The following is a 27,829-nucleotide window of genomic DNA, read 5'->3' on the forward strand; positions in this document are numbered from 1 at the left end:
AAATACATATTGTAAAGCACTTTGGAACATCAAGAAGAAGTAAACACAGTAGTAGCAAACAGGATTCTTCTCTGACTCTCTGTCATCACTCAGAGTCCAAGCTAAAATCGGATTTAAGCTTCTTTCCGCAACTGATGGCTATACAGATGGCAAGACATACAGCAGCCCACATGCCATGAATTTGAAAGAGAAGGAAGCATACTAATTTGCTCTCTGGTGCAATTTAAAATCGGCAACATATCCTCCAAACAAAATAGTTCTTCATGCAACAGGATGGATTTTGTTTGCATATGGCATGCAAATACTAAAAGTGTGGGGGGGGGGGTTGGGGGGAGTGTATGCTACTACATTTGCACACCCTTTCTGAATACTGGAAACAGACAATGCTCATCAACTGACCTAGTGCATAGGAAGGAATGGGGTCTCCTGTACCCTGATGAGAAGTTGGCACAGCTTTTATCACACTTGCAGTATAATAACATCCCTCTTCTACACAACTATTAAAGATACAGGAGTCCTGGCTACAATTATTAAGGGTACAAGAGTCCTGGCTTCAACGTGTCTGGTCACCCTAAGTCTGCATAATGGATACAAGCCAGTTAAAGTTAAGCACTATCCCTGCACACACAACACACAAAATAAAATAGAGAGAATGAGGGGAAAGGAATGTTTTAATAAAATGAGGCCAGTGTCAGTCAACTGCAATTTTAACCCCATTTTTACTGGGCAGCAAGACCCATTGAATTCAACAAGACTAAGTTCTGAGTAGACAATAGGACTGTGCTCAGTGAGGCTGAGGGTACTGTATTTCATACATGGTGGACCTGTAAAAGGGTAAAAGTGTATTGGGAAATAATTTGTAATGAATTGAAAACAATGTTTAAAAGTACCAGAGTCCTTTTCGTTGGGCATAATTCAGACGGAAATTCCCAGATGTCAAAAAAGGTTATTTATGTATGCCACTACGGTGGCCCATGTTTGGTTAGCCCAAAAATGGAAAACGAGTGAGGTCCCAACAAAAGAAGAATGGCAACTTAAACTGATGGAATATGCGCAGCTTGCAGACTTAACATATAGAATAAGAGAACAAGAAGAACACACGTTACAAGAAGATTAGAAAATGTTTATTGAATATACGGTGGGAAATTGTGTACACTTGAAAATGTTGGCAGCATTAAGATAAATTTAACAGCGTAAATAAGTTTAGATGGATGTAATAATGGAATACTGAATGGTTTAGTTTAGGTAAAATATGCAGGGATTTATGTTATGCAAAATGAACCATGGAAAGAGAAGGGAAGTCACTGATATTTTAAGGTTGTTTAAATGAATATTCTAAAATGTAAAACAGGAAATTTAATTTTAAAACATTTAAAAAAAGGACTGTGCTCTACGATGACCAAATACAGTGGAGCCTTGGGTTATATTGCCTCCGGCTTACGTCACCCTCGGCTTGCAACTGGCACAAACCCGGAAGTACCGGACTGGGTTACTTCCGGGTTCGCGCCGTTCGCACACGCGCAGAAGTGCTAAATTGCGCCGCACACGTGCGCAGACACGATGCTTTGGGTTGTGTTGTTTTCCAGTTGCAGCAGGGCCTCTGGAACGGATCCCCGCCGTAACCCAAGGTTCCACTGTATCCTTTTTTCTAAACTAGATTTTGTTCTGTAGAACAGTCATTCATTTTTGCCTCATTTTGTAAAAAACATTCCTCCTCCCTGTTTCCATAAAGCAGATGCCTAGCTATTTTATTTCATTACTTTGAAAAGACTAATCTAAAGATGTCAAGGATTGGACCTTGGACCTGCTCCATGTAAGGCAGATGTCGTACCATTGAGCTTTAGTCTTTCCCAATGCTTCGGTAAGCAAAAAAGTTTTTAGAATACTTGGAAAACATAAAACAGACTGTTCCACATGACGGGAGCCACCACACTAAAGACCCTGCCAATTTATGAATCGGGAAAGTCGACTGTACCCCCACGCGAACCAATGCCATAATAATGTTCAATAATCCAAATGTTCAGAGGATCATCTGTGAATAGCACAATGCACCTCCCATAGGCTTCAGATCACTATTGTGCAGATCCATTTTTTTTAAAAAAATGTGTGTGCATAGAAATTGTAACTAAATTTGCTACAGATCTAATGGAAATGAATTGCTTGATGCTCCATGGGGAGGCTCAAATCTCAAAATGAGTTATCTGCTCTTTGGCAAGCCTTTGGTTGCTTCTCGGTGAGCAGGTATATTTGAGTCGCTTCTGAATTTTATATGTCCACTTTGCAACTTCAAAGAACGTTAAAATTCCAAGTGTGTGAGATGGAGCCTTGGCTGAAGCGAGATTGAATGAGCGGCCTCTAGTGGCCAAAGTTTAACGCAGTTTTGTAGAAATGACTTTTAAAAAATAAATGCAGGACAAACCATTTGTTAACATAAACAACAACTATTACACAACAATAAAAAAAAACCCTGTACCCGTTTCATCTGCTGGTGGATTATTGGAGCTCACTTCAGCATTCAGCTTTATTTTAAGACGGTTTTGCAACACATTTCTACCCCAAGCACAGATTAAAGACCATTTCCCAGATTTTGTTTTAAAATGGGTTGAACCAGATTATCCTTCCAACTCTACAATTCTATGAATCTATGTGCAAATGCAAAATACTCTAATTTATACATAATAGCCTCAACGTTAGCCATATCTAGACTTGGGACAAACTCCCAGTCCTTCACACACACCTCCTGAGGCTCTGGAGCCACACCCCAAAGTTACACAATTGGTTCACACATATATAGGCACACACCAAATGCTAGATCACTACTCTGTATTATCATGCAATGTGTGCACCAGAACTGGTCAGCACACTACTATCCAGCATAGGATACGCCCGTATTTTTTCAGACACACACTGAGTGAAGGAGCAAAGGCCATCTTTTTTTTTATTCAGTTACAGAATATCAAAAACTCTTTAAAACCCCAAAATCAAATGCATAGTGTATATACCTAGACACACAATATAGCAACACCTAATCTTTTTGCAGAGTAACAGTCTGCCATGGCTAGTAACCCTGTGGAAAATTTTGAAAAGAGCATTTCTGCTGTTGAAATGGAGTACTGAGGAAGAAACGGTAAAATCTGCTATGATTAAATGGGCACAAGATATTGGTCATAATATTTTGTTTGCCGACTGGGAGCAGTTGTGGACCACTGGGATTAAATTTACGGCATGTAATGCCTTAAGAGAGAATATTATGAAAATGATGTATAGGTGGTACATGACCCCAGTCAAGCTTGCAAAAATATACCATTTGCCTGATAATAAATGTTGGAAATGTAAGGAGATTGAAGGTACATTCTTTCACCTTTGGTGGATGTGCCCGAGGATTAAGGCTTTCTGGGAGATGATTTATAATGAAATGAAAAAGGTATTTAAGTATACTTTCGTGAAGAAACCAGAGGCCTTTCTCCTGGGCATAGTCGGCCAATTGGTGCCAAAGAAGGATAGAACTTTTTTTATGTACGCTACAGCAGCAGCAAGAATACTCATTGCAAAGTATTGGAAGACACAAGAATTACCCACCTTGGAAGAATGGCAGATGCAAGTAATCGACTATATGGAAATGGCTGAGATGACTGGCAGAATCCGAGACCAGGGAGAAGAGTTGGTGGAAGAAGATTGGAGGAAATTTAAAACTTATTTACAGAAGTATTGTAAAATGTATGAATGCTGATGACATTGAATTAAAATGAAGGGGTTCTAGTAATAAGAGATAAAAATTTGAAATTTGGGAGGTAAAATAAATAAGGATAAAGTAGTAGGATACGAATTTGCTGAACTAATTGTTAAAAAGGGATATAAAAAAGGGAGGCGTGAGGAAGTCAGGAAAATAAGTTAATTGAAGATGAATAATTGGAAAAGAGTGATTTGTGTTTTTCTTATTCTACTTTTTGAGTGTTGATTGTCTTTTTTTGTTTTCTTGTTAAATGTTTGTATTTTATGTATCGTGAAAGTTTGTATTGTTGTGTTTTATATTTTCTTTGTGTTTTTATTGTTCTACTTATTTATTGTTAAACTTAATAAAATATTATTTTAAAAAAAGAAAAAAAAAAGAGCATTTCAACTGTAACTCATAATTTAGATAGTTTTGGTTGGATAGTTTAAGGCAAAGGGGATACTTCCATTTGCTAACAAGGCTTGTCCCAGAGGGATGCACGTTTTCTGTTGCAAACGGTTCCGAAGTTTCCAAAGGGGCTTGGGAAACATTTAAGTAAATAAACAACAAAAACAACAAAACAACAAATCATTGAGACAGCTGCTCAGCATCCCCCACCCCGCCCTTCCTCCTGGTCTTTCAAACCACCAAAACGCACAGGCAAATAACACACACATACACACAGTCATTCGAAGCACTTTCCACCGTTTTGCAGCTTCGACTGAATCGCCCCTGCATTGCTTTTTGTTAAAAACAAGCAATTCCCCAACAGCACACACTTTTTGACGGGATTAGCAGCTTGACAGCCTCGGAAAACTCTCTGCAAAAAAGCAAAACAACAAAACAACAAGCCCAAACTTTTGGCTGTTGCTGCTGTTTGCTTTCAAAGCGGCACAAACATTGAGTCGATAACCTCCCCACCCACCCCCTAAATAAATAAATAAAGCGCCCCATAGCTTTTGCAAGGCAGAAATGGACGTCTGCTTGCTTTTGAAAGAGCTTTCTCATTGAGTGCCTTGTATCTTTTAGAGGCAGGGAAATTGACTCTCACCTCCGCTACAGCCGTGCAAACCCCATCAGGAGCGAAGAGGGGAGGGGGCCAAGCCTGGACCGGCCTCCCCCTCCAGCAGCAGCAGCAGCAGATGAATAGAGCCAGGAGAGGAGGCTGTGCTCGCTTGCTTTGCTTACTCGCTCGCTTTCTTGCTTTCTTTGCCCTTCATAACCTGTTGCTGCTGCAGCTTCTACAGCCTCATTGCACCGGGCAGAGACAGAGAGAGATGCGGGCTGCAAAAGCTGGCCGCGGGATTGGCTGGCCTGAAGCGACAACCAGAGAGCAGCTCCAGGGGCTGCAGGTCCCGCCTCCTTCGCTCTGACCACGCCCCCTTCCGAAGGCGGTCTTCTCCTCCCGCCCCCTCCTCTCCGCTGCAGCCGAAGCGGCTCCGGGAAAACCCGAGCACCGCCGGCGCTGAAAACCCGGCAAGTCCGGGAGTTCGAGACCCGGGAATTCAATCTGGGGCGCTAAATATTATTCGAAATGCAGAAGGCAACCGGGGAGGGTAGTGCGAGACTTAGAACAGCATGCTCCGGAAAGGACACCACTTTCATTAAGCCAGTGGTTTTTTTAATGGCATACCCCTAAACATTTTATGAATCTTTGTACTTTTGTCCATTTCCTGTATTTATTTTTCCCGAAAATGGTGATTTTCTTGAGTCAAAATGAGAGCACCCCTAAACATTTTTTTAAGGAAAAAACAACAGCACACTGCATTAAGCTAAGCAAAGTTCACCGGGGGTTAAAGCCTGACACTGGTTTTCAGTGTTCAACTTCAGCTATGGAAAGTGCTCCTGAGCATGTGCAGAATACCCCTTCCTCCCATGAAGCAACCCTACCCAGCTTCAAGAGCAAAGTTTCCAGGTCAAAATAGGCCCCCTGCTTTCCAGCTGCTCATGTTGCCCTATCTCAGGGTTTCACACAAAGGCCCAAGGGTTTAGCCTTTTTCCTCCGTGCTTCCCCCACTCCAAAGTTTAAACCCGGGTTTCCCAAACTCTGATCTCCAGCTGTTTTTGGACTACAACTCCCATCATCCCTAGCTAGCAAGACAAGTCTTCAGGGATGATGGGAATTGTAGTCGAAAAACAGCTGGAGACCCGAGTGTGGGCAACCTTGGTCTAAAACTATCCCCTATTTAAGGTTCCTCTTTTATGAACTGGGAGATGTGGGGAAGGAGAGAGGCACCAATATGGGCGTAGTAAATCTGTTTTAAAAGAAGTAATAAGAAGGTGGCAACTCTGCATTGAACATTAGCTGGTCTAAATAAACATTGTTTTTTCAAAAGATGAGCTCAAAAAAGCAAACATCCCCGGCAGTGACAGATACCACTTGGGTAATGTACACATTACTGCTTGCTCCAGCTCCCGTGCTCTCCCACTGCTGGTGTTTGAAGCCAAGTACGCATGACATTCACCACAATCCTTATGTATTCTGTTGTTTCTTCAGAAACACACCTGGTTGAGGCACTTTCCCTCACAGCAGCTTCCATCCAATTCCAAAATCTCAGCTGTGGTTAGGCTGAGGTGTGTACTTCTGAGGCAGCCATTGCACATGTGCAGATGTCAGTTTCACTGAATAGCAGTTTGGCTTCAGGAAATCAGGTCGTGCGCATCAGGCGACAACTTCCCCACTCCCTCCCTCCCTGGTGCATGCAGGGGGCAAAAAAAAAACACGTGACTTAAAATGCGGTGTGGGACAAGTAACACTTGCCCAAAATTGGAAAGAAGCAGAAGTCCCAGCAAAGGAAGAATGGATACAAAAACTTATGGAATACAATGGTACCTCAGGTTACAGACGCTTCAGGTTACAGACTCCGCTAACCCAGAAATAGTACCTCAGGTTAAGAACTTTAGCTCAGGGTGAGAACAGAAATTGCACAGCAGCAGCAGTGGGAGGCCCCATTAGCTAAAGTGGTACCTCAGGTTAAGAACAATTTCAGGTTAAGAATGGACCTCCAAAATGAATTAAGTTCTTAACCTGAGGTACCACTGTATACAGAAATGGCGAAACTTACCGGAAGAATAAGAAACCAAGACAACAAACTTTTAATAAAAGAATGGAAATGGTTTGTTGAGTATTTAAAGACAAATTGTAAACAGATGAGAACGTTGGCAGGATTATTGTAATAACCTGTAGTTTTATAAGAGTATATATTTAAAGTAGATGAATAAACAAGCAAATTAAGTTACTTTGGATATGAAGAAGGTATTAAATAATAAATGTAAGGAACTGCAGAAAGAGGGGGAAGGAAGTCAAGTTCTGAAATGTTAAAATGATTGTGAAGTTGGTGAAATGTATGAGTTTGAAAAGTATAAATAATTTTCTTTTAAAAATGCAGTGTGGGAGGCAACCTTACTGCATTTTAAGTTGTTAATGTGCATAATAGAGTCAGAAGGGACCCCAAGGGTCATCTAGTCCAACCCCATTCAATGCAGGAATCCCGGCTAAATAATCCCTGAGAGATGACCATCCAACCTCTGCTTAAAAACCTCCAGTGAAGGAGAGAGTCCACCACCTTCCTTAATTTCAGCTCTGAGCCTCATGAAACGCAGCTCTCCTAACAACAACTTGGAAGTACAGTGGTACCTCAAGTTACAAACACCTCAGGTTACAAACGCTTCAGGTTACAAACTCCGCTAACCTGGAAGAGTTACCTCAAGTTGAGAACTCTGCCTCAGGATGAGAACGGAAATTGTGTGCCGGCGGTGCAGTGGCGGCAAGAGGCCTCATTAGCGAAAGCTCACCTCTAGTTAAGAACAGTTTCAGGTTAAGAACGGACCTCTGGAACGAATTAAATTCTTAACTAGAGGTACCACTGTATATACAATTATGTATTGTGTGTACACATGTCTGTTGGTTCAGGAAGAGGGACACCCAAACTCTCTCTCTCTCTCACTGGGCACTTGGAAATGGAGTTGTTGCTATTTGTGTCTTAACAAACTTGGCCAAGTGAGTTATGGAGACTTGATTTATTGGTTGAATATCTAACAGTGCTTCCAAACAACATGTATATTGAGCATTCATCCTGATTATTATTTTTTTGCAGGGAGATTAGACAGCTTTGGTTGTTTAACTAAAGTTCATTCTGATTTATTTACAGGGTGGTTAGATGACCTAACAAAAATTAAAAACCAGGTGTTATCCCGCACTTTCCGGTGTGTTTCCCCTTCGCATTCCTTATTGCAAAAGGTAACTGATTTTTTAAACTGTTTTCTGCTTTTCTCTATAGGTGTGTGAGAGGGAAAATGGCTGCTGAGAGATACTCCTTTGGATACTTCTGAGGACAGTCTGTGTCAGCATGATCTGTCTGAAGTGAAGCAGACAGAAGGTGATCCTTAAAATACAGTGGTACCTCAGGTTAAGTACTTAATTCATTCCGGAGGTCCATACTTAACCTGAAACTGTTCTTAACCTGAAGCACCACTTTAGCTAATGGGGCCTCCTGCCACTGCTCACAGCCAGAGCACGATTTCTGTTCTCATCCTGAAGCAAAGTTCTTAACCTGAGGTAATATTTCTGGGTTAGCGGAGTCTGTAACCTGAAGCGTATGTAACCTGAAGCGTATGTAACCCGAGGTACCACTGTAGGGAGAAACTTGTGCTCTATATAAGGAACAAAGTGAATAAACATGAGATTGTAGATCTTAAGTTGTGGGTGAACATATCAGACGACACAGCGATTCTTCAAACAGCTCTTGTTTATTGACAGGCCAGAACAGAACTGAACTGAAGGGTTCAGTCAGCCTGCTTATATAGAGCTCCAGTACAACGTTACTGTAACATGTTTCTAAAACTATCCAATCACTGAACGTCACTTTCGATCCTTCATTTGCATAACTATCTACAGTATCCCCCTGCTGGCCCAGGGTGAGAACTTCAGTACATAACAGTAGATATGTTCTTCCCAGTTATATGTTTATGAAAGCAAAGTTCTTTTGAAAGTAAAGTTCTCTTAAATATAAAGTCTGGACATTGCATATCATCAAAATACACAACATCTACTGTATTTAAGGCAACCTGTTGGAAGGCTAGAATAGCTTCGGTATTTCCAAGTTAAACCCCCTGCTTTTAACAGCTTTCTTTTCATAGAGCCAGCTATGAAGAGATGCTGAAGGCAGCAATATTTTTGGGATGTGTCAACAGTGTGATACATAATTTAAAATGTGTGCTTGCTCAGAGCAGCAAAGTTACTCAAATATGTCTTCCGTTAGGAATTTCAGCCTCCCTTTCCAGCTGGGATGAGGCGCCACTTTGGACAATGTTATGCCCTTTGTTGGAACAGCACTGGGAACAAAACAAATCCATCTCTTGGCTTACTTCAAAGATTTCACTGGCACAACTTGGGGCTGACAGAAATTTTGAACGTTCTGTTCCATTAGGCTGACAGTCTCATTCTCATCTCTCTCTTTCTCTCCAGCACCCTCACCTCAAGCTACCGGTATATGCATGCAGGGCAGCAGACTGAAAAGCAAAATGACAAAGCCGGTTTTGTGGAGATCTCAATCATAGGTAAAGTGACCCCTGACCATTAGGTCCAGTCGTGGCCGACTCTGCAGTTGTGGCGCTCATCTCGCTTTATTGGCTGAGGCAGCAGGCGTACAGGTTCTGGATCATGTGGCCAGCATGACTAAGCTGCTTCTGGCGAACCAGAGCAGTACACAGAAACGCTGTTTACCTTTCCACCGGAGCGGTACCTATTTATCTACTTGCACTTTTTGGCGTGCAGGAGCAGGGACCGAGCAACGGGAGCTCATCCCGTTGCGGGGATTCGAACCGCTGACCTTCTGATCAGCAAGTCCTAGGCTCTGTGGTTTAACCCACAGCGCCACCCACGTCCCAATCTCAATAATTTTTGTTGTTGTTGTTGAGTCGTTTAGTCGTGTCTGACTCTTCGTGACCCCATGGACCAGAGCACGCCAGGCACTCCTGTCTCCCACTGTCTCCCGCAGTTTGGTCAAACTCATGCTGGTAGCTTTGAGAACACTGTCCAACCATGTCATCCTCTGCCGTCCCCTTCTCCTTGTGCCCTCCATCTTTCCCAACATCAGGGTTTTTTTCAGGGAGTCTTCTCTTCTCATGAGGTGGCCAAAGTATTGGAGCCTCAGCTTCACGATCTCAATAATAGCAAGCAATAAATGGATCCACACTGCTGTGTTGTATGGGCACAACTGGCCACCCTGCTTGGCAACAGCTGGAGCTCAAACCTGTCTCAAAAGCATCAGTCCATCCAAACACAAGGGAAGTATCAGCAAAGCTCAAGGAGAAATCCTGAGGTTTGCAGAACTATAGAAAATCCTTGCAGGGGAAACCTGCAGCCCACTCACAAATCCCTTCCTTTAAACCTCCCCCCCTAAAAAAAATATCACTCCATAAACCCACCCATCCAATCCCTTGCCAAGAAAAACAGGGCATTTAGGGAAATAAATTTTACATTAGCATTGCAGTCCTAGAATTTGCACACCCACCCATGGTTACCGATCACGTGCAAAATAGACTTAGCCTGCCCAATGTAATTAAAAAGTCTGTATATTCCTTCTCTTGTGTCTGTGGGGGGAAAATAAAAAAAAAGCATCTTGCGCTAGAGGAACAAAAATATAAACTGATTCAGGTACTTTGCAATAATGGTTCCATATCGTTGCTTCCCAAATGACACAGATCTTTTTAAAAATTTATTTGCTACATTTGTGCACCTCAAATGCTCTAAAATGCAGATGCATGCACACAACGCCCCCTGCAATAGATATTGCTTGTTTACCTGTAATTCTAAAACTGCTCTTGGGTCAAAATGCCATGGTTTTTGGAGAGGTGTTGTTTACAACCGTGAGTTAGCAACAAGGGCACTATCACCCACCCACTTCCATGGGGTCACGAAGAGTTGGACACGACTAAACGACTAACCGCTAAACAACAACAACATTATTATTATTATTACAGTGGTACCTCGGGTTAAGAACTTAATTTGTTCTAGAGGTCCGTTCTTAACCTGAAACTGTTCTTAACCAGAGGTACCACTTCAGCTAATGGGGCCTCCCACCGCTGCCGCGCAATTTCTGTTCTCATCCTGAAGCAAAGTTCTTAACCGGAGGTACTATTTCTGGGTTAGTGGAGTCTGTAACCTGAAGCATATGTAACCTGAAGCACCTGTAACCTGAGGCACCACTTTATTATTATATAAAATGCAAGTAGCATAATGTGCTCCAGGACTAAGAAGTCATTCCCTCAGAGGGACTGAGGTGAATTTTGTGGGAGTGGATCTCCATCCATTTTTTCTTTCATGTATGTGTTATGTGCTGATGACGGTACGTGTTAGAAGTGTTGAAGGGTATAAAAAGGGTTTTTGATAGGGAGTGGAATAGTCTGCATGGCTAGAACATTTTATTTAATTGCCTTAAGATCTCCAGAAGAGGCTCTTCCCCATGTGCTGTTGCTGGGAGAAGTTCCCAATGGTGTGTGTGTGAGGTGGGATACAGCCCTGTCACTTTGGATCACCTTTATTTCCATACTTTGAAGATTATTATTATTATTATTTAGAATTCAACATTAACAAAGAAAAAGCCCCCACAGTAGTTGCTACCTCAGTTCCTTTACAATTAACCATTTTAACAATATATAAATTGTAATAATTTTTTTTTTTTACATAACATCACTTTTAACTTACTGAGGTTTTCATATTACACTCTTATCTCTTTCTTAACATATCAAAAAGAGAAAGACCAAGATGGGAAACACAAAGAAAGAAAAAAGAAGAGAAAGAGGAAGAAGGAGAAGGACGAGGAGGGAGTGAGGGGAAGGGAGAGAGGAAAAAAGAAAAGAAGAAAAACAACACAAAACAAACACATTTGGCTTCCGATTAGACTCATTGTATTATTATTTCTACAATTTTTTCACACACAGTTCCAGATTACTGTATTTCTTTCTTTGTTTTTGTCAGATATCAAAAAACATTAAGTTTGTTGTTTTACAGGGATCATTCTATTTCTGCCAGGAGATATTTGTTATTGTAATGCTTTTCCAAATACTCTTTATAGAGTTTCCATTCTTTCTGTACTTTCTGTTTTGGATACCCTCTAATTCTCCCTGAAGATTATCTTTTGAGGTTTACCTCTGCACAGGGCCGGCTTACCCATAGGCGCTAGGGGTGCAGGGCGCTCGGGCACCAGGCTCTCAGGGGCGCCAGGACAAGAGTCCGGGGTCGAGATTTGGAGTCCGGGGATTGAACAGCCAGGCCAGCCGATAGCCGCTGCCGAGTAGAGCAGAGCTCGTCGGAGCGCCGCAGGCTTTTCTGCTGCGGGCGCTGGGGCAGCTGGCTGGCTCTGCCCTCCTGTACACCTGGGAGTGGCGGGTCATCAAGAGGCCCGCCCAGCACATGCACACTGCTCACACGAGGCGCACAGCTTCCCGCCCAAACCTCTGCGGGGATTGTTCCTCTCCTCCCTTCATCCGCAGTGGCATGGGAGAGAGTTGCGTGCCCCCCCAAAAGCTCAACAACTCTGAGCTGCCCCTCCAAAAGACGCTCAACAACTTTGGCCTGTCGCCCCCCCAAATGGGGGCGCTGGGCAGTTTTTTGCACTCCAACGCCACATATGCTAAAGACAGCTCTGCCTCTGCACTCCCACTATCGTTAAGGGAGTGGCAATGAGATACAGGACCTTCTCAGTGGTGACATCAGGCCTGGCCCACCCATGAGGCAAGGTGTAGCAACTGCCTCAGGCGGAAGGATCTACAGGGGCAGAAGGTCTGGCCTCCAAAGAATGTATCGCCTGCTGCTGCTGTTGCCACTGTGGCAGCAATGGCTGCCACACACTCTTTGGAGTCCATATTTGCTGCCTCCTCAGCAGCCCTTCCCCAATGGCGCCTTTAAAGCTAATTTGGAGGTGCTGATGGCCTCCTTTTATCCCTATGGGGGGAAATGGCAGAGGAACCCACCCTCTGTGATTCAGAACAGGCCCCCTTCTGCCCCGTGTACAGCCTTCCCACCTTAACTGTTGGGTAAGGTTGATTTTATTTCCCACCCACCTCTTATTCCCGGAGTACATCTTCACTCCCCACTTGTTCCCTGGTGTGGTAAAAGCCATTTTGTAGTTTACCTCAGGTGCCAAAATGTCTGGTGGGAAATCCAGACTATGGAATGCTCTATCGAGGGAGATTGGCCTGGCAATTATTTTGTTATCTTTCTAGCACCAGGCAAAATCCTTTTTATTATCACAAGACTTTTGTTAAATTCCTAATCCTTGACGTAATTAATTTCATGCTGCCTTTATCTGAAATGTGTGCTGCATATATTTTTATCTGTCTATCTATAGTTCGTGTATCGATTGCATATGTGTTTGTAAAACCGTTTGGAGGGAAAACTTTTTTTCTTCAGAACAATCCACAACAAACAAATAGACAAGCAATACTGACATCAAACAGAGGATCCGGGTGGCGCTGTGGGTTAAATCACAGAGCCTAGGATTTGCCAATCAGAAGGTCGGTGGTTCGAATCCCTGCAATGGGGTGAGCTCCCGTTGCTCGGTCCCTGCTCCTGCCAGCCTAGCAGTTCGAAAGCACCTCAAAGTGCAAGTAGATAAATAGGTATCGCTCCAGTGGAAAGGTAAACCGCGTTTCCGTGCGCTGCTCTGGTTCGCCAGAAGTGGCTTAGTCATGCTGGCCACATGACCCGGAAGCTGTATGCCGGCTCCCTCGGCCAGTAAAGCGAGATGAGCGCCGCAACCCCAGAGTCGGCCACGACTGGTCAGGGGTCCCTTTACCTTACTAACCTCAGAACACTATAAAACATTGGTCATTAAACATCAGTTGATTCCATTTATGTTGTTTGGCAAAGTGGAGTCTCAAATAAATCTTGGTAACCTCGCCCCAGTTTTCTAGGGAAATGTATGACAAAGTAATAAATGCACCTATATCAGTTTGTAGTATCGCCTCAGTTTATTTTAGCATATTTGCCTCCAGCCATATGCCTTACAAATACAATACTCTTTATTACATCAGAAGCAAACCTGTGGGAAATGTCAGAGGCAACAGGACAGGCTTGAGGGCAAAAATTAAGGTCCTCACGAGAAATGGACCTGTGAGGGGGAAGAGAAAGTTACTAAGCTGGCCATCATTGATTATGAAAAAAGTGAGTAGCAAACACAACAGGGAACCATTATTGCCAATCCAGCAGGAAAATTAATTAAGCTATTTATAATACATGACAGACTTTTGTTCATTGTTTTATACAGACCCCAAGTGCCTTTATAATTACAGTCCTAAACACACTTTAGGGAGCAAGTTCCACTGAATATAGTGTTATAGGAAAAATGGGGTTTGGCTTTTGCTGCCCAGCTCTTCAAGGGACTGAGTCTCCTAAGTCAGAGAAGAACTTTTTAATAGTTGCCCCTTAGCCAAAGAGGGACGCGGGTGGCGCTGTGGGTTAAACCACAGAGCCTAGGACTTGCCGATCAGAAGGTCGGCGGTTCAAATCCCTGTGATGGGGTGAGCTCCCGTTGCTTGGTCCCTGCTCCTGCCAACCTAGCAGTTCGAAAGCACCTCAAAGTGCAAGTAGATAAATAGGTACTGCTCCGGCAGGAAGGTAAACGGCGTTTCCGTGCGCTGCTCTGGTTCGCCAGAAGCGGCTTAGTCATGCTGGCCACATGACCCGGAAGCTGTATGCCGGCTCCCTTGGCCAATAAAGCGAGATGAGCACGAGCGCTGCAACCCCAGAGTCATCCATGACTGGACCTAATGGTCAGGGGTCCCTTTACCCCTTTACCTTTACCTCAGCCAAAGAGTAACTGGGAGAAAAGATAACTGACAATGTTTTACTGATTGCATTACCTGGCCACCTTTTGAGATGGTAAATACTTTAGTTCTAGAATCCAGGTCACAGGCCTACCCTATTCATACACAAAATATGCTCTTAAGACAGGATTTGAAGGATTTGTAAGTGAGAAGAACTACTGGAAAAGGTTTTTCCAAGATATTTCCTTCACAGAGGAAATGTTTGGGGTCATTAAGAATCAAGATGGCTTCAGGATTGCTCTCCTGCACTATTTGAGACATGTGGTTTAGATACTTACGCATGTGTGTTTTACCTTGTGCACATTTATTCTATATTTGAGACCTTAGAATTCTTATAACAATTGCACGATCTGCTTTTGAGTAAATATATTTAGGATTGCAGTGTAGGGCACCTACAAAGCTGTCTTACAACAGGAGTAGGAAACTGTTCTCAGTGTTAGAGCCACACTCCCCATGCTGGGGTGGGAGAGGGACAACAGTTGAGACACACCATTCTCCCCCAACTCATTTAATATCCCCAGCAACACTGTGAGGCAGCTTAGGCCAAGAGGCAACAACTAGCCCAATGTCATTCAGTGAGATTCATGGCCAAGTGGGAATTTGAAGTGCCTGGCCTATATATTAACTTCCATTCTTTCTTGTACGTATTGTATAGCACAATGCTAGCTTCCCCACAACTTGCCTCTGAGAAAATTATAGTTCACCATGAGATGGACAGACCATGTAGGTCCTGCCATGTCCCAATACACAATTTGTTGAAAGCTTTTTCATTGGCAAGGAAGTTGGGTGACTCTGGCGGGTCATTAACGCTATAATCACCACTTACTAAAGCTATTAGCAGCGGTCTTTCCTGCCCTTGCATGGATAGATGTTCCACTTATTTTTCTATTACAGGTGAACACAATAGGATATCCAGCTGTTTCTGAAGTGCAGGTGTAAACACACAGCACCATCCACCCATCATGGAATTTGATTTTCACAGGAAGAAGAAAAGAGAATCTGTCTTGAAAGACAGTGGTTATAAAGTGTATGTATTTTTCACTGCATTGTTCAAATAGAGTTCCTTCTATCTTAAAATCTTCAGAGACATGTACAGATTAGAACAGGATCACTATCCTTTCCAGGCTGCTGGACGCATTTGGAATCTTGACAAATATTTGTGGGGGGGGACCAGTCACAAACTGGCTGCTGTGAGGATGTGACACAACCCAAAATGGGCGGCACACCTAAAAGAGCAGAAAAAGAGACAGGACCACAAAATGATGTGGGCAAACCCCTCGCATTAGCACACACCTCCATCAATGGGAAAAAGACACCTAGGTCAGTCACTGTTGCACTCACACACAGAAAAGGTTTTTTTGCAACTCTGTTCTGCTTTGAACAGAAGGGAGAATGGGTGTCCAATCTTGGCATTCAGTGAAATGTGCGTATGCTTTAAGGAGAGGTGTTCAGTGTGGACAAAGTCAAGCAAACAGGAATGGAACAGGGGGAGCAAACAGTCTTTCCGTCCTGCACATTATGGATTTTTGAGGAGATATTGAGTGAAGCCTTTTGCAGGTGCCATATTAGGTAACTGGCAGGGATTTCCCTCTGGTGGCGAAAGCAACAGAGGAAGAGGAGTGTTCTAAAACCAATTTAGGCACAATTTTATATGCACTTTTTGGAATTCCCTCGCCAAATGCATACCTCTAATTGTAATGCTGACATTTCAGGCACAACCGTTTTGAATTTGCTGAACTAACAAGGCGTTTGTTGCTAGCATCTGCAGAAAAGATCAGCAACCGTCTCCATCATGACATCTGTTGGGGCTCTCCCTTCCACCTGAGGCCTGTGAAAACTATTTTGAAAGCGCCCATCCCTTCTGTACAAGGTACATACGTGGACTTTGTGGACCGGAGGGTGCTGGGGTTTCCTTCTTAATTTAATTGCTTACTCAGCACAGAATTAATATGTGGAATTTACTGCTAGGAGAGGGCCATTGGTTTAATTCCATAGTCTATGGACCTACCTTTAATCTAAACAAGCATTCAGTGACCTCTTCCTTAATTTTGTACCATATTCATTTGCAAAAGAACTTTAAATATTCCATTACAGGCAGTGGTGAGAACCCAATGTTGTGTTTTTATCTTAGGGATAAGAATGTTTGCCAAACAAGAATGGACATTTTCTGTGATTCCCCTTTGTGGAATTCTGTCCCCAGGGAGACTCACCTGGCATCTTCATTACATATCTTTAGGTGCTAGGTAAAAATGTTTCTCTTCAATCAGGCGTTTGGCTGATTAACATCCTATGGCCTTTTAAATGTGTCTGAGGGAGGCTATGTGTTTAGTTTGGTTTGGTTTTTGTTATATTATGTATTTTTTTTAAAGTTGTGAATTGCCCTGTGATCTTTGGATGGAGGGCAGCATACATAATTTAATGATGATGATGATGATGGATTGCCATCAGCCCTGTGGCCAACATAGCCAATAGTGAAGAACAATTAGAATTGTAGTCCATCAACTCCTGGTCTACATGTCTAAAGAATTGTGTTTCTATGAGAATCCTGTTCCATTCTTCTATTTTGTTTCCTAATCTTAGCAATAGGATTCAACAGGATTTTGCAACGCCAAAGACTTGAGAAGATTGAACTTCACTGCAAGTTAGCACAGCAAGTGGAGTCCGAACTGAAACGCAGGATCTATTTGGCAAGGAGACCACTGCCACCAAGTGGTCCCAACTAGGTTTGACTCGTGTTTATGGTGGTTATATCAACAGTAGAGAAGCTATTCACCACATCAGTGCACAAAATTGATCAGGCTAACAAAGGGCTTTCCGCAGCCTTAATAAGATCATGTGTATCTAGTAATGCAATTCAAATTATTAAAAACCGAATTGGAAAACCAGTCCCGAATGCCTAATGGTGGTCAATGCAGGGAAGGCAGGACAAAGAACGATGCTATGGTACTGGTCAGATGTAATGATAAATAATGCTTTATAAATGCATGCATGAGCTTTTGGCTCACTTGCTCCTTCTTCCGCTTCTCTTCCAGGTGCAAGGAAGAGATGGGAAGGCTTCACATACAATTTCCCCTAACCACAGTTAGTGGAACGGGCTGCTTCATGCAATCTTCAACAGCAGGGATGGGCAGGGGCATTTTTGCATTCCAAGGGCCACATTCCCATCTGGGTGACCTTATGAGGGCTATACGCCTGTGGTGGGCGGGGCAGAGGGGAAAGTGGGTGGGGCAACAGGTGTGAATTTTACCTTTGGAGAATAGCCTAGTTTGTGCAAACACTCATTTACCCCCTTCAGCCAGACAGGCAAGAGGCGTTATCAGAGTTCATCCCAGCCAGACAAAAGTACTTGGAGTGCAAAATGGAGCCAGTGAGAGATATGTCCTAGGGAAAGTTCTGAGGGCCACATGAAGAGAAGTAGAGGGCCAGATTTGGCCCCAGGTCTGACACTCCTTACCCCTGTTGGAACAGCAAACTGCACACCATAGAGAAAGTTGATCCGGTCTGGTCAGAAGAATTGCGTAGGGTTGGGGGTGACCCAGGGATGCCATGAAAACATTACCCACTTGATCATTTAAGTTCCAGAATTTATCATCACCATATTGCCATAATTTTATTAGCTGGGTGTGCTGTGCCTTTGATTTAAACAATTTTTCTTATATCAATGACTTTAGATAGCAATACTATTAAAACAGGCTAATAGTGATATTCAAAATATTAAAAGAGAGTGAGAACTTCAGTAAAACAGAGCCATATTTTCCTCTATTCAACTTTCTAAGGGCCAAATGGGCAGGGCCTGGGACAAAGTGGGAGCAATATAAAAGTCTTACCTTTGATACAAATAAATAAGGCATTTGCTTTGTGTGGGCTCCACCTCCTCTTCCAGCCATCCCTGTCCTCCAGCCATGACCTTTTTCTAGTATGATATTTCCAGCCAAAACATCCATTTTTTGAAGCCCACCCCACAGATCCAGATCTTGCAATCATGATTAGGGCAAACAAGATGTGACACTTCCCCCATAGCTTTGCATTGCACAGCTGACCAACGTTAAAATAATTTGCTGTCTTGAGGAGCCTAAGCCAGATAGGGGATAGGGGCTTAAAAATGGACCCGCTACAATAATGGAAACTAGGCAGCTGCTACTTGCAATGGGAATAAAGGTCCCATTGGTGCCAATGCAAGTTTTCTTCCCATTGTGTGTAACAATTTGGGAGCCTCTCATTTCAATCAGGATCATGCCGGGAGTAAAGGATTAAAGTAACCTCCTGCTGGGCCACAATCCTGATAGACCGGGAGATTCGCAGGGAAGCCAAAATGCTTGTTTACAAAGCTATTGTACTACCAACCTTATGCATGACCACTTATAAACGCCATCTCCAACTCCTCGAAAGATTCCATCAAAGGTGTCGCCGAAAAATTTTACACATCACTTGGGAAGACAGGCAAACTAATATCAGTGTAATGGAAGAAGCAAACATCACCAGTGTTGAAGTAATGATTCTTCAACTTCAACTTCGTTGGACTGGCCATGTTGTGCGGATGCCTGATGGTTGTTTTCCAAAGCAACTACTCTATTCCGAACTTAAAAGTGTAATGGAAAGTGTAATGCTGGTGGTCAACTAAAGAGGTTCAAACACTCTCTCAAGGCAAATCTAAAAAAATGTAGTATAAACACTGACAACTGGGAAACACTGGCCTGCAAGCTCCAATGAGAGAACAGCCTTTACCAAAGGTGTCATGGGCTTTGAAGACACTCAAACTCAGGATGCAAGGAAGAAACGTGCTAAGAGGAAGGCACGCTTGGCAAATCCATACAGTGATCAACTCCCACCCGGAAACCAATGTCTCCACTGTGGAAGGACATGTGGATCCAGAATTGGCCTCCACAGTCACTTACGGACTCATTGTTAAAACCGTGTTTATGGAAGACAATCTTACTCGGCTATGAGTGATCGCCAAAGAAGAAGAAAGAAGATAGCTCAGAATCCTCAGCACTGACCATTTCTCAAAAATCAGCTATGCAATGTCGTTATATGACAAATGTCAAATCTCGTTTGGCCCTAAGTTAATCTGATTAGTAAGGGCTTGCTGTGGTAGTCAATGGCAACAGGCATTCTCTGTGTGTGCTGTTGTTACCTATTAACAATTCCCAGTAAAGGTAACCTGATGGGATGAACTTCAGCATTTCCTAGCACTCAACTGCAAAGGAGAAGACTGGGACTAACGTGGGAAGAGGATGGCAAACAACTCCGGTGGCATCCCGTATACTAACAACGGAACAAGCGGCAATACAGACGGGCAAGATTATGGAAGTACAATATATGATCTGGTTTTTTCCATTGTGATAGCAATTATCATGGGTTTTATTCTGTTCTCCATGGGTTGCGCTACAGATATGAAGAAGATGTGGGGCCACATCAAGAGGCCATCAGGCATCGCTGTGGGGATGGTGTGCCAATTTGGGCTGATGCCTCTGACAGCCTATATTTTGGCTATCAACTTCCCTGCGAAGTCAATCGACACGCTTGCCACCTTTATCATTGGCTGTTCCCCTGGAGGTTCCCTGTCCAACTTTGTCAGTTACTGGGTGGATGGAGATATGGATCTCAGGTAGGACAACACAATACAATTTCTTCTGCACATAGTGAAGGAGAGAAGCATAACTTAGCAATTCTGTTTCTTGGCAGGCTGGTTGCCATGTACAAGTGGCTGGATCCAAACCATGCCTAATTTGTCCCATTGATTTCAACAATGGATTCCAACCCGACTCAATCTGGCCCTGGATCTAGCACAGAATGTGCTTTTTCTTTTCTTTCCTCATTGGGGAGCATTCAAATGTGCAGTCTTGCACCTGCAAGCTTAAGTGTCACAATCCAAGAAAAGTCATGCCACATGTTTCTGTTGTGTGCACATATCTGCTCTTACACTCCAGCATTCCTATGTGCTACAGAGACGTCTTTGGCCATGTTCGCTAACAGGCTTTGAAAGGGATTAGGTTGACATGGGATGTGCTTCTGTGCAGAACATGTGCTTGGAGATGTTTGTGAAGCAGTGGCCTCTTATTTTTAATATTGTGACTTTAAGATTATGTACCATATAATCAGGAGATGACGCTAAATGATTCTGGACTATTTGGCTGTATCAGTCTTTCTGTAGTAGTTTTATAGTTTCATAACTGATTCACAGAAGTATGTTAGATACTGTTTGTTTTGTAGTGTAATAACCAGGGTATCTGTTTGCCTGTAAAAATGAAACAAACAAAAAACAAACAAAATGCCCGGGGGTGGGGGTGGGAATTAATGTCATTGATGTATAAAAATGCGACCATGGCAAATACCTGGGAATTCTCTTTCTTTAGGCCTATATCCTTTCTCAATCGATTCATTCATTTCTCTAGAAGCTACTTTCCAACATTCTGTCACACTACTGTGTGACCAAGAAACAGAGCTCAAGATGCAGATGAAGCTAGGATTAGTTTTCAGCGACTAAGGCCACCCCACCAGGGTTGAAAAGCAGGTTTACTCAATAGTACGCCTCTTTATTTTCTCCCATATAAGTGAATGATTTCAACTCACGCCTATAAGGGAAAGCGAAATACTGATAAAATATTGCAAGGTGGACAAAAGCTTTTACTGCTGACCTCTGGGTGGTGATACAGCCCTCAAAGGACTGCAATCCATATCTGCTTGCACAATACACAGACTGCACCCTTTTTCTATCATTACAATGCCTTTTGGAGAGTTTTTGCCAAGATAGAGGTGTGTGTGTGTGTGTGTGTGTGTGTGTGTGTGGAGAGATCTTTGCACAGCACTCTAGTGTACAATGGTAAGAATCACACCCAGTACTATTTTTCTAGAAAAAAAGGTGCTAGAACTCACCACGAATGCCTCCCTTGTTCTTTTATAATGGCAATGGCGCCCACCTGAGAGGTGCAGGAACTGAGTTCTGGCAAGTTCCGGCTGGAAAAGAATCCCCTGCGTTGTTCCACTAGCATTTGCTTCTGGTCCTGCCCACCACAATTCGCTACAACTCATGTGTAGGAAACCCATCACTTGGTAAACCACTTTGAAATGTGTGTGTGTTTACAATCAAGTGGTGTATAACTTGAAAAAATAAGTACAGTGGTACCTCGGGTTAAGAATTTAATTCGTTCCAGAGGTCCGTTCTTAAGCTGAAACTGTTCTTAACCTGAGGTACCACTTTAGCTAATGGGGCCTCCCGCCGCCACAGATGCACTATTTCTGTTCTCATCCTGAGGTAAAGTTCTTAACCTGAGGTACTATTTCTGGGTTAGCGGAGTCTGTAACCTGAAGCATCTGTAACCTGAAGCGTCTGTAACCCGAGGTACCACTGTAATAATATGAATGGTACACATACACACATATACACACACTGCTGTTGGGGAGCTTGTCACAATAGATTACATCATTAACTTGCCTGCAGACCATCTCTTGCTCCCACCCAAGTCTCTTTCACTCTATTACAGCATCAGCATGACGGCCCTCTCTAATATGGCTGCACTCGGAATGATGTCTCTTTGCCTTTTTATCTGCACACGGACCTGGGAATCAGAAGGCGACATCACAGTCCCATATCAGGCCATAGGTATGTTTTTTGCTCGTCTTAAAACGTAGGTGACAGAAGTTGGGCTATCCCTGCCCAGATAGGGGCGCAGCTGTGTCACCCGAAGGCAGGCACTCTGTGCCAACGAGGCCACCTGAGCCTCAAGCAACAGCAATGGACCCAGGAGGACCCCCAAATTGCGAACTTGCTCCTTCAGAGGGTGTGTAGTATTGGCAAAACCTATTGGTGTTTCGCAACTTTCTGACTAGTTGCAGGACCTTAGCCAGACCTAGTAGAGTACATTCAGAATCTACGGAAGCAATTGGCGACTTGGCTGCAGACAGGATAGACGAAGCAGGAACCAGGAACTTGTAGTTAGGTGTTCATTATATACAGTGGACTATTTACAGGAACAGAACACGGATCTTTTGCTAGCTCTCTCTGACACGACTCACAACTCCTACACTGACACTGACACACTGAACCACTGAACTCACGAACTCACACATTCCAGTTAGTAGGCCATTAATTATCATTCCCTTGAGAGAGCTTGACCAATCAGGGAGCGGTCTCCATGTCTCTGTTATCACCAGGCAGACTTACTCCTTCAGATTGCCTTCTGGCTGTCTGCCAAACCTTAATTGACTCTGTGTGAGCAGCTGCACGTACACAGTTTCCCAACATGTAACTCCATCAGGAGCAGGCAACCTCCCATCAATCCAGTCTAGCGAACCATGCACAAACAGGGCCTCCATCTAATCTGGGTTGAGCTTCAGTTTGTTGGCTCTCATCCAGTCCGCTACTGAGACAAGACAATGGTCCGGCACATCCACAGTGCCACCTGCAGATATAAAGGAGAAGCAGAGCTGTGTGCCATCGGCATATTGCTGACAATGTACTCCCAACATCTGGATGACCCCACTCAGGCGGTGGTTTCATGTAGATGTGAAACGGCATGGGAGACGAGGCAAGGTGAGGTGACTGTCTCAGGAGACAGGATTGTCCCTTCTTTGCTGGCAGGGAGGGGCAACATTTTGTGGTTCACCTCAGGTGCCCAAATGTCTCGAACCAGCCCTGCTTAGGAAGCCCACATTGAAGGCTCCATGGGGCCAAATAGCTCTCTCCAAGCATCGGACTCTGGAAACGACCAACCAAGTAGCTCTGGAACGGCCACAAAGTGGTGCCACCCACTCCTAACTCTGACTGCTACTCGGGAGGAATACCATGGTCAGTGGTATCTAAAGTCGCTGAGAGGTTGAGGAGAATTAACAGGAACACATTTCCCTTGTCTCTCTCTTGAGAGAGATAACCTTGTAGGGTGACCAAAGCAGTTTGTGCCAAAACAGGGCCTAGACCCTGATCTGGTCCAAGAACCTCACCCAAGCCTGGATCTGGTCCCAGGCCTGGATCTGGTCCAAGAACCTCACCCAAGAAGGGAAGATTGGCAACTGGCTGCAAATTACCTCAACTTTCTGAGTCCAGGGAGGGTTTTTTAAGCAGTGAACATCCTCTCCCGCAAGGAGGCATTAATCACCTCCCATGCCCAGCCAGCCGTCCCCCTCTCCCTGGTAGTTTTTATCAGCCAAGAGGGGCAAGGGCCCAGAGCGCAAGTGGTCTCTGAAAGCCCCTTCTGCATTACAGTGGTACCTCGGGTTACATACGCTTCAGGTTATAGACTCCGCTAACCCAGAAATATTACCTCAGGTTAAGAACTTTGCTTCAGGATGAGAACAGAAATTGTGCTCTGGCGGCAGCGGGAGGCCCCATTAGCTAAAGTGGTGCTTCAGGTTAAGAACAGTTTCGTGTTAAGAACAGACCTCCGGAACGAATTAAGTACTTAACCAGAGTTACCACTGTAATTCCTAAGCACCTGAAAACCAGCTGAATAGTTCTACATTTGACTCCTCTCTTTTTTAGGGGCAACTCTTCTTAGCCTTAATATCTACTGTTGGCGACATTTCTGTTAAATATAGAAGGCGCCTGCACAGCACTTTGCAAATGCCCAACAACCAGCTGAGTAGACCTACATTTGACATGCACTAACCTTTTCTTCTCCTTTTTAGGGACAACTCTTTTCAGCTTTGCTATACCCATCGCTTGCGGTTTTTGGGTGAAGTATAGGTGGCCCAGGCAATCCCAAATCATTCTCAAGGTAAACTTGGGAGGCAAAATCCTGTTGAGGAATTAAAAACGCCTGCACGGAACAAAAGCCTATTTCACCCTATTTCCGCCAGTCCACTCAAGGCAATTTACAATCCAAATCAGTTGCCATTGATGTTATTTTTAAAAGGGGGAAAGGAAAGGAAAAAGGAAAATGGACGGGATGGCAAATGCTAACTCAGTCTCAGATGCCAACTCTTCATAAGGATGAGGGTAGAATTGATGGAGATGGTTCTGGGAGGAGGAGGAAGGAGCCAAGTGATGAGAACCCAATGGAACAACATGCTCCACCTTTCTCTTTGTCCATTTGTAACAGGTTGGAAGCACCATTGGAGGCTTTCTATGGGTAGGCCCAACAGTAGCCTACTTACTGACATTTCAAGGTTCTTGGATTGTGGACTACTCTCTTCTGATGGTTTCGGCAGTGCTCCCAGTGACTGGCTACCTTGGTGGCTTTCTGCTGGCCTGTCTCACCTGCCAGTCTTGGCAAAGGTACCCGATAACTTGATTATTTATTTGCAGGAACTGCTTAGATCAACACAAGAGTCCAGTCCAGGCTACAAGAAATAAGAATGCAGCCCGATGATGTGGGCAAGATACCTTGCTTCTTGGACTTCTGTGCTTCCAAGCTGATGTGGGGTGGCTTGGTGGCTCCAGGGGTGTTGTGAACACACCATCGCATCTTCAGATGTCGTCAGCTGCCGTTGAAGAGGTGGTGCGGTGTGGGTTGCTCCTTAAAAAGGAGGCAATGTAACAACTATTGGCCAGTCACCAACCTTCCATTTTGGGTAAAGGTGGCAGGAAGGGTGGTGGCAGGGATACTTAAAAGTGTTCCTGGATGACACTGATTATCTGGATCTGTTTCAGTCTGGGTTTAGGCCTAGAATGGAATCAGCCTTGGTCACTTGGAAGGGTGACCTGTAGCAGGAGAGGGACAGGGAGACTGCAATCTTGTTGTGCTTACTTGAACTCTCAGCAGCCTTGGATACTGTTGACCATGGTATCCTCCTGGACCGACTGACTAGAATTGGCCAATTTTGGGAGAGGAAAAATTTTGGACCTTTTTGGACCTGTTGAATCTTCCCCGAAGTGACCGTTAGAGAATTTCAAAATCTTTGTGCTTCCAGGTCTCGGACGATTTCTGTGGAGACAGGAACTCAGAACTTGAACTTGCCCATTGCTGTGTTCCAGCTGTCTTTCAGTTTCCAGCATTTCATCCAGATATATCCATCCCTTGTGATCTATAGCGCGTTTCAGTTGCTAAATTTATCCCTTATGGTTTCAGGTACGTAATTCCATTCAAAAACGTGCCCCGAGGAAAGCAAAAACAACTGGGGAGTACCAAAGACAGATGTATAGAGAAGCAGTATTCAGAATAGGAAAAGGGCTACTGGAAGGAAAAACAATTTTTTTGTTTTGACTATGGCAGACCAACACGGCTACCTTTCTGTAACAGGAAAAGGGCAGTTGTTGTTTACTGTTTTGTTGGATGAGGTCCAGATGTTCTTATTTTATTGCTGATCCAAAACGCTTAAATAAGTGCTCAAACTGATGAAATAATTGGTGGGGGATGCAATTAAGAACATTTATATTAGTTTTTTTCCCTTTCTTTTAATGAAATCCCTTAGAAAGACTTCACACATTACATTTTTTAACGTAAAGTATAGATGTGATAAACACATATATTACTGGCTGTATAAGCATATAGTTTTGGCCACAGCTACCTATGCCAAGTTTACATTTGGTAGCAAACACAGGTGCTCCTCTGTATAACAGGGAAAACCAGTGTGGAGAGTTAAAAGCACAAACTTTTATTTAGAAGTCCTTAGTGAGAACCGAAGAAGAGCTCAAGCTACTCATTCGGGCCAAAGGTCTATCTAGTAGAGCAGCCTTTTCTCAGCCATATGCTTCTGAGAAGCCCTGAAAGCACCATGCGCGCGCAACAGCCCTCTGCCCACTTGTGCATTGCAAGGGGTTGGGCTAGATGATCCTCGAGGTCCCTTCCAGCTCTGTGGTTCTTTGGTTCTACGTGCTCCCCAGTATTTAGCAGCTGGTTGCCCATGACGGTAGGGGGTGGTTACAGTGGTACCTCAGGTTACAGACGCTTCAGGTTACAGACTCCGCTAATGCAGGAAAAGTACCTCGGGTTAAGAACTTTGCGTCAGGATGAGAACAGAAATTGCACGGAGGCGGCACAGCGGTCCCATTAGCTAAAGTGGTGCTTCAGGTTAAGAACAGTTTCAGGTTAAGAACGGACCTCCGGAACGAATTAAGTTCTTAACCTTAGGTACCACTGTATACGTTTTCAATACTGTTCATGCCTGCAAAAGGTTTCGGGCAAACATACCGGTTCATTTCCAATTGGTGCACGTCTTGTAACTTCCCGTTGAAACCCTGTGACTTTTTATAAATGTTCTGAGGTGTGTGCATCTCGCTTTTGCTGCTCTATAGCACAAGAGTGCTCCTTCAGACGACAATAATGCAGTAACATTGGGCAAGTACTGCCGCACAATGAAGAAAGTGGAATTATGTATGGGTGGGTCCAGAATAAATCCAGCATGAATGTTGACATGTTGTTGCAGAATATGCCCTCCCCCCCAAAAACCCCCCCACACAACCAGCCCAGTGTGGGAGGGCACTGAGTATTTCCGTCCTTGACTATCACTCAAGCTGTCTCCTAAGGTAAAGGTAAAGGGACCCCTGACCATTAGGTCCAGTCACGGACAACTCTGGGGTTGCGGAGCTCATCTGGCTTTATTGGCCGAGGGAGCCAGCGTACAGCTTCTGGGTCATGTAGCCAGCATGACTAAGCTGCTTCTGGCGAACCAGAGCAGCACATGGACCCGCTGTTTGCTTTCCTGCCGGAGTGGTACCTGTTTATCTACTTGCACTTTAATGTGCTTTCAAACTGCTAGGTTGGCAGGAGCAGGGACCAAGCAACGGGAGCTCACCCCGTCACAGGGATTCGAACCGCCAACCTTCTGATTGGCAAGTCCTAGGCTCTGTGGTTTAAGAGACTCCTAAGTCATTTTATTCATTTGCTTTGCACGCAGGTTATCAGATTTATAAGAAATGTCTGGGAAGAGCAGCAGCAGCAGCAGAAGGGAGACCATCTGATCCTCAGGTCACAATGTCAGGCAATTTGGGCGGCGAAATCAACTTGCGATTTGAAAAGGAGCACGAAGTCAATTCCAAAGTGGTAAATAGTTTCAACGTTCTTTAGCTTCATCAGGAAACTATGTATGATGGCTGTGTGATTCAAATCCTATGTATGTACCATCTATTTAAAGCACATGATTAAATTTTCTGTTTTTACAATTGAAAGTACTTATTTTTACATCCTTACGATATCAATGACTTCCCTTCTTCTCTTTCCATGGTTCATTTTATGTATCCTAAATCCCTGCATATTTCACAGAAAACTATACCAATCAGTATTCCATTATTACATCCATCACAACTTATTTACGCTGTTGAATTTATCTTAATGTTGCCACTGTTTTCAGCTGTACAGAGTTATTTCCCATATATTCAATAAACATTTTCCAATCTTCTCTAAATGGATA

The 27,829-nt window shown here is 43.8% G+C and overlaps 2 protein-coding genes and 1 long non-coding RNA gene across 7 annotated transcripts in view; 2 read left to right on the forward strand and 1 right to left on the reverse strand.

Annotated features, from left to right (window-relative positions):
• Nucleotides 1-4,974, reverse strand: part of AFF1 (ALF transcription elongation factor 1) — a 146,857-nt gene extending 141,883 nt beyond the window's left edge. For 2 of the 5 annotated variants that reach the window (XM_053404127.1, XM_053404125.1), the window contains exon 1: nt 4,764-4,973. The gene's annotated coding sequence lies outside the window, so the exon portion shown is untranslated. Of the gene's footprint in view, nt 1-4,763 lie in introns of all 5 variants that reach the window. The other 3 variants (XM_053404130.1, XM_053404129.1, XM_053404126.1) reach the window with 2 other exon arrangements.
• An 8,801-nt stretch (nt 4,975-13,775) lies between these two features.
• On the forward strand, nt 13,776-17,429 carry LOC128420911 (uncharacterized). Its single transcript, XR_008332169.1, has 4 exons — nt 13,776-13,880; nt 15,437-15,569; nt 16,255-16,412; nt 17,123-17,429. It is a non-coding gene; the product is annotated as an uncharacterized LOC128420911 (long non-coding RNA).
• A 2,347-nt stretch (nt 17,430-19,776) lies between these two features.
• Nucleotides 19,777-27,486, forward strand: SLC10A6 (solute carrier family 10 member 6). The gene is made up of 6 exons (XM_053403352.1): nt 19,777-20,150; nt 22,027-22,145; nt 24,167-24,255; nt 24,580-24,755; nt 25,391-25,548; nt 27,317-27,486. Exons 1-6 carry the CDS (start codon nt 19,777-19,779, stop codon nt 27,484-27,486), a joined length of 1,086 nt encoding a protein of 361 aa, XP_053259327.1.
• Nucleotides 27,487-27,829: the final 343 nt, after the last annotated feature.

This window comes from Podarcis raffonei, chromosome 9 (assembly GCF_027172205.1).
Source record: "Podarcis raffonei isolate rPodRaf1 chromosome 9, rPodRaf1.pri, whole genome shotgun sequence".
In the NCBI taxonomy this organism is placed as follows: domain Eukaryota; kingdom Metazoa; phylum Chordata; class Lepidosauria; order Squamata; family Lacertidae; genus Podarcis; species Podarcis raffonei.

Coding starts and splice junctions, on each gene's coding strand:
- SLC10A6 (XM_053403352.1), top strand. CDS start 19,777: ATGGCAAACAACTCCGGTGGCATCCCGTATACTAACAACGGAACAAGC. Junction 24,256..24,579: donor AATCCCAAATCATTCTCAAG/GTAAACTTGGGA, acceptor CATTTGTAACAG/GTTGGAAGCACCATTGGAGG. Junction 25,549..27,316: donor TTTATCCCTTATGGTTTCAG/GTACGTAATTCC, acceptor CTTTGCACGCAG/GTTATCAGATTTATAAGAAA.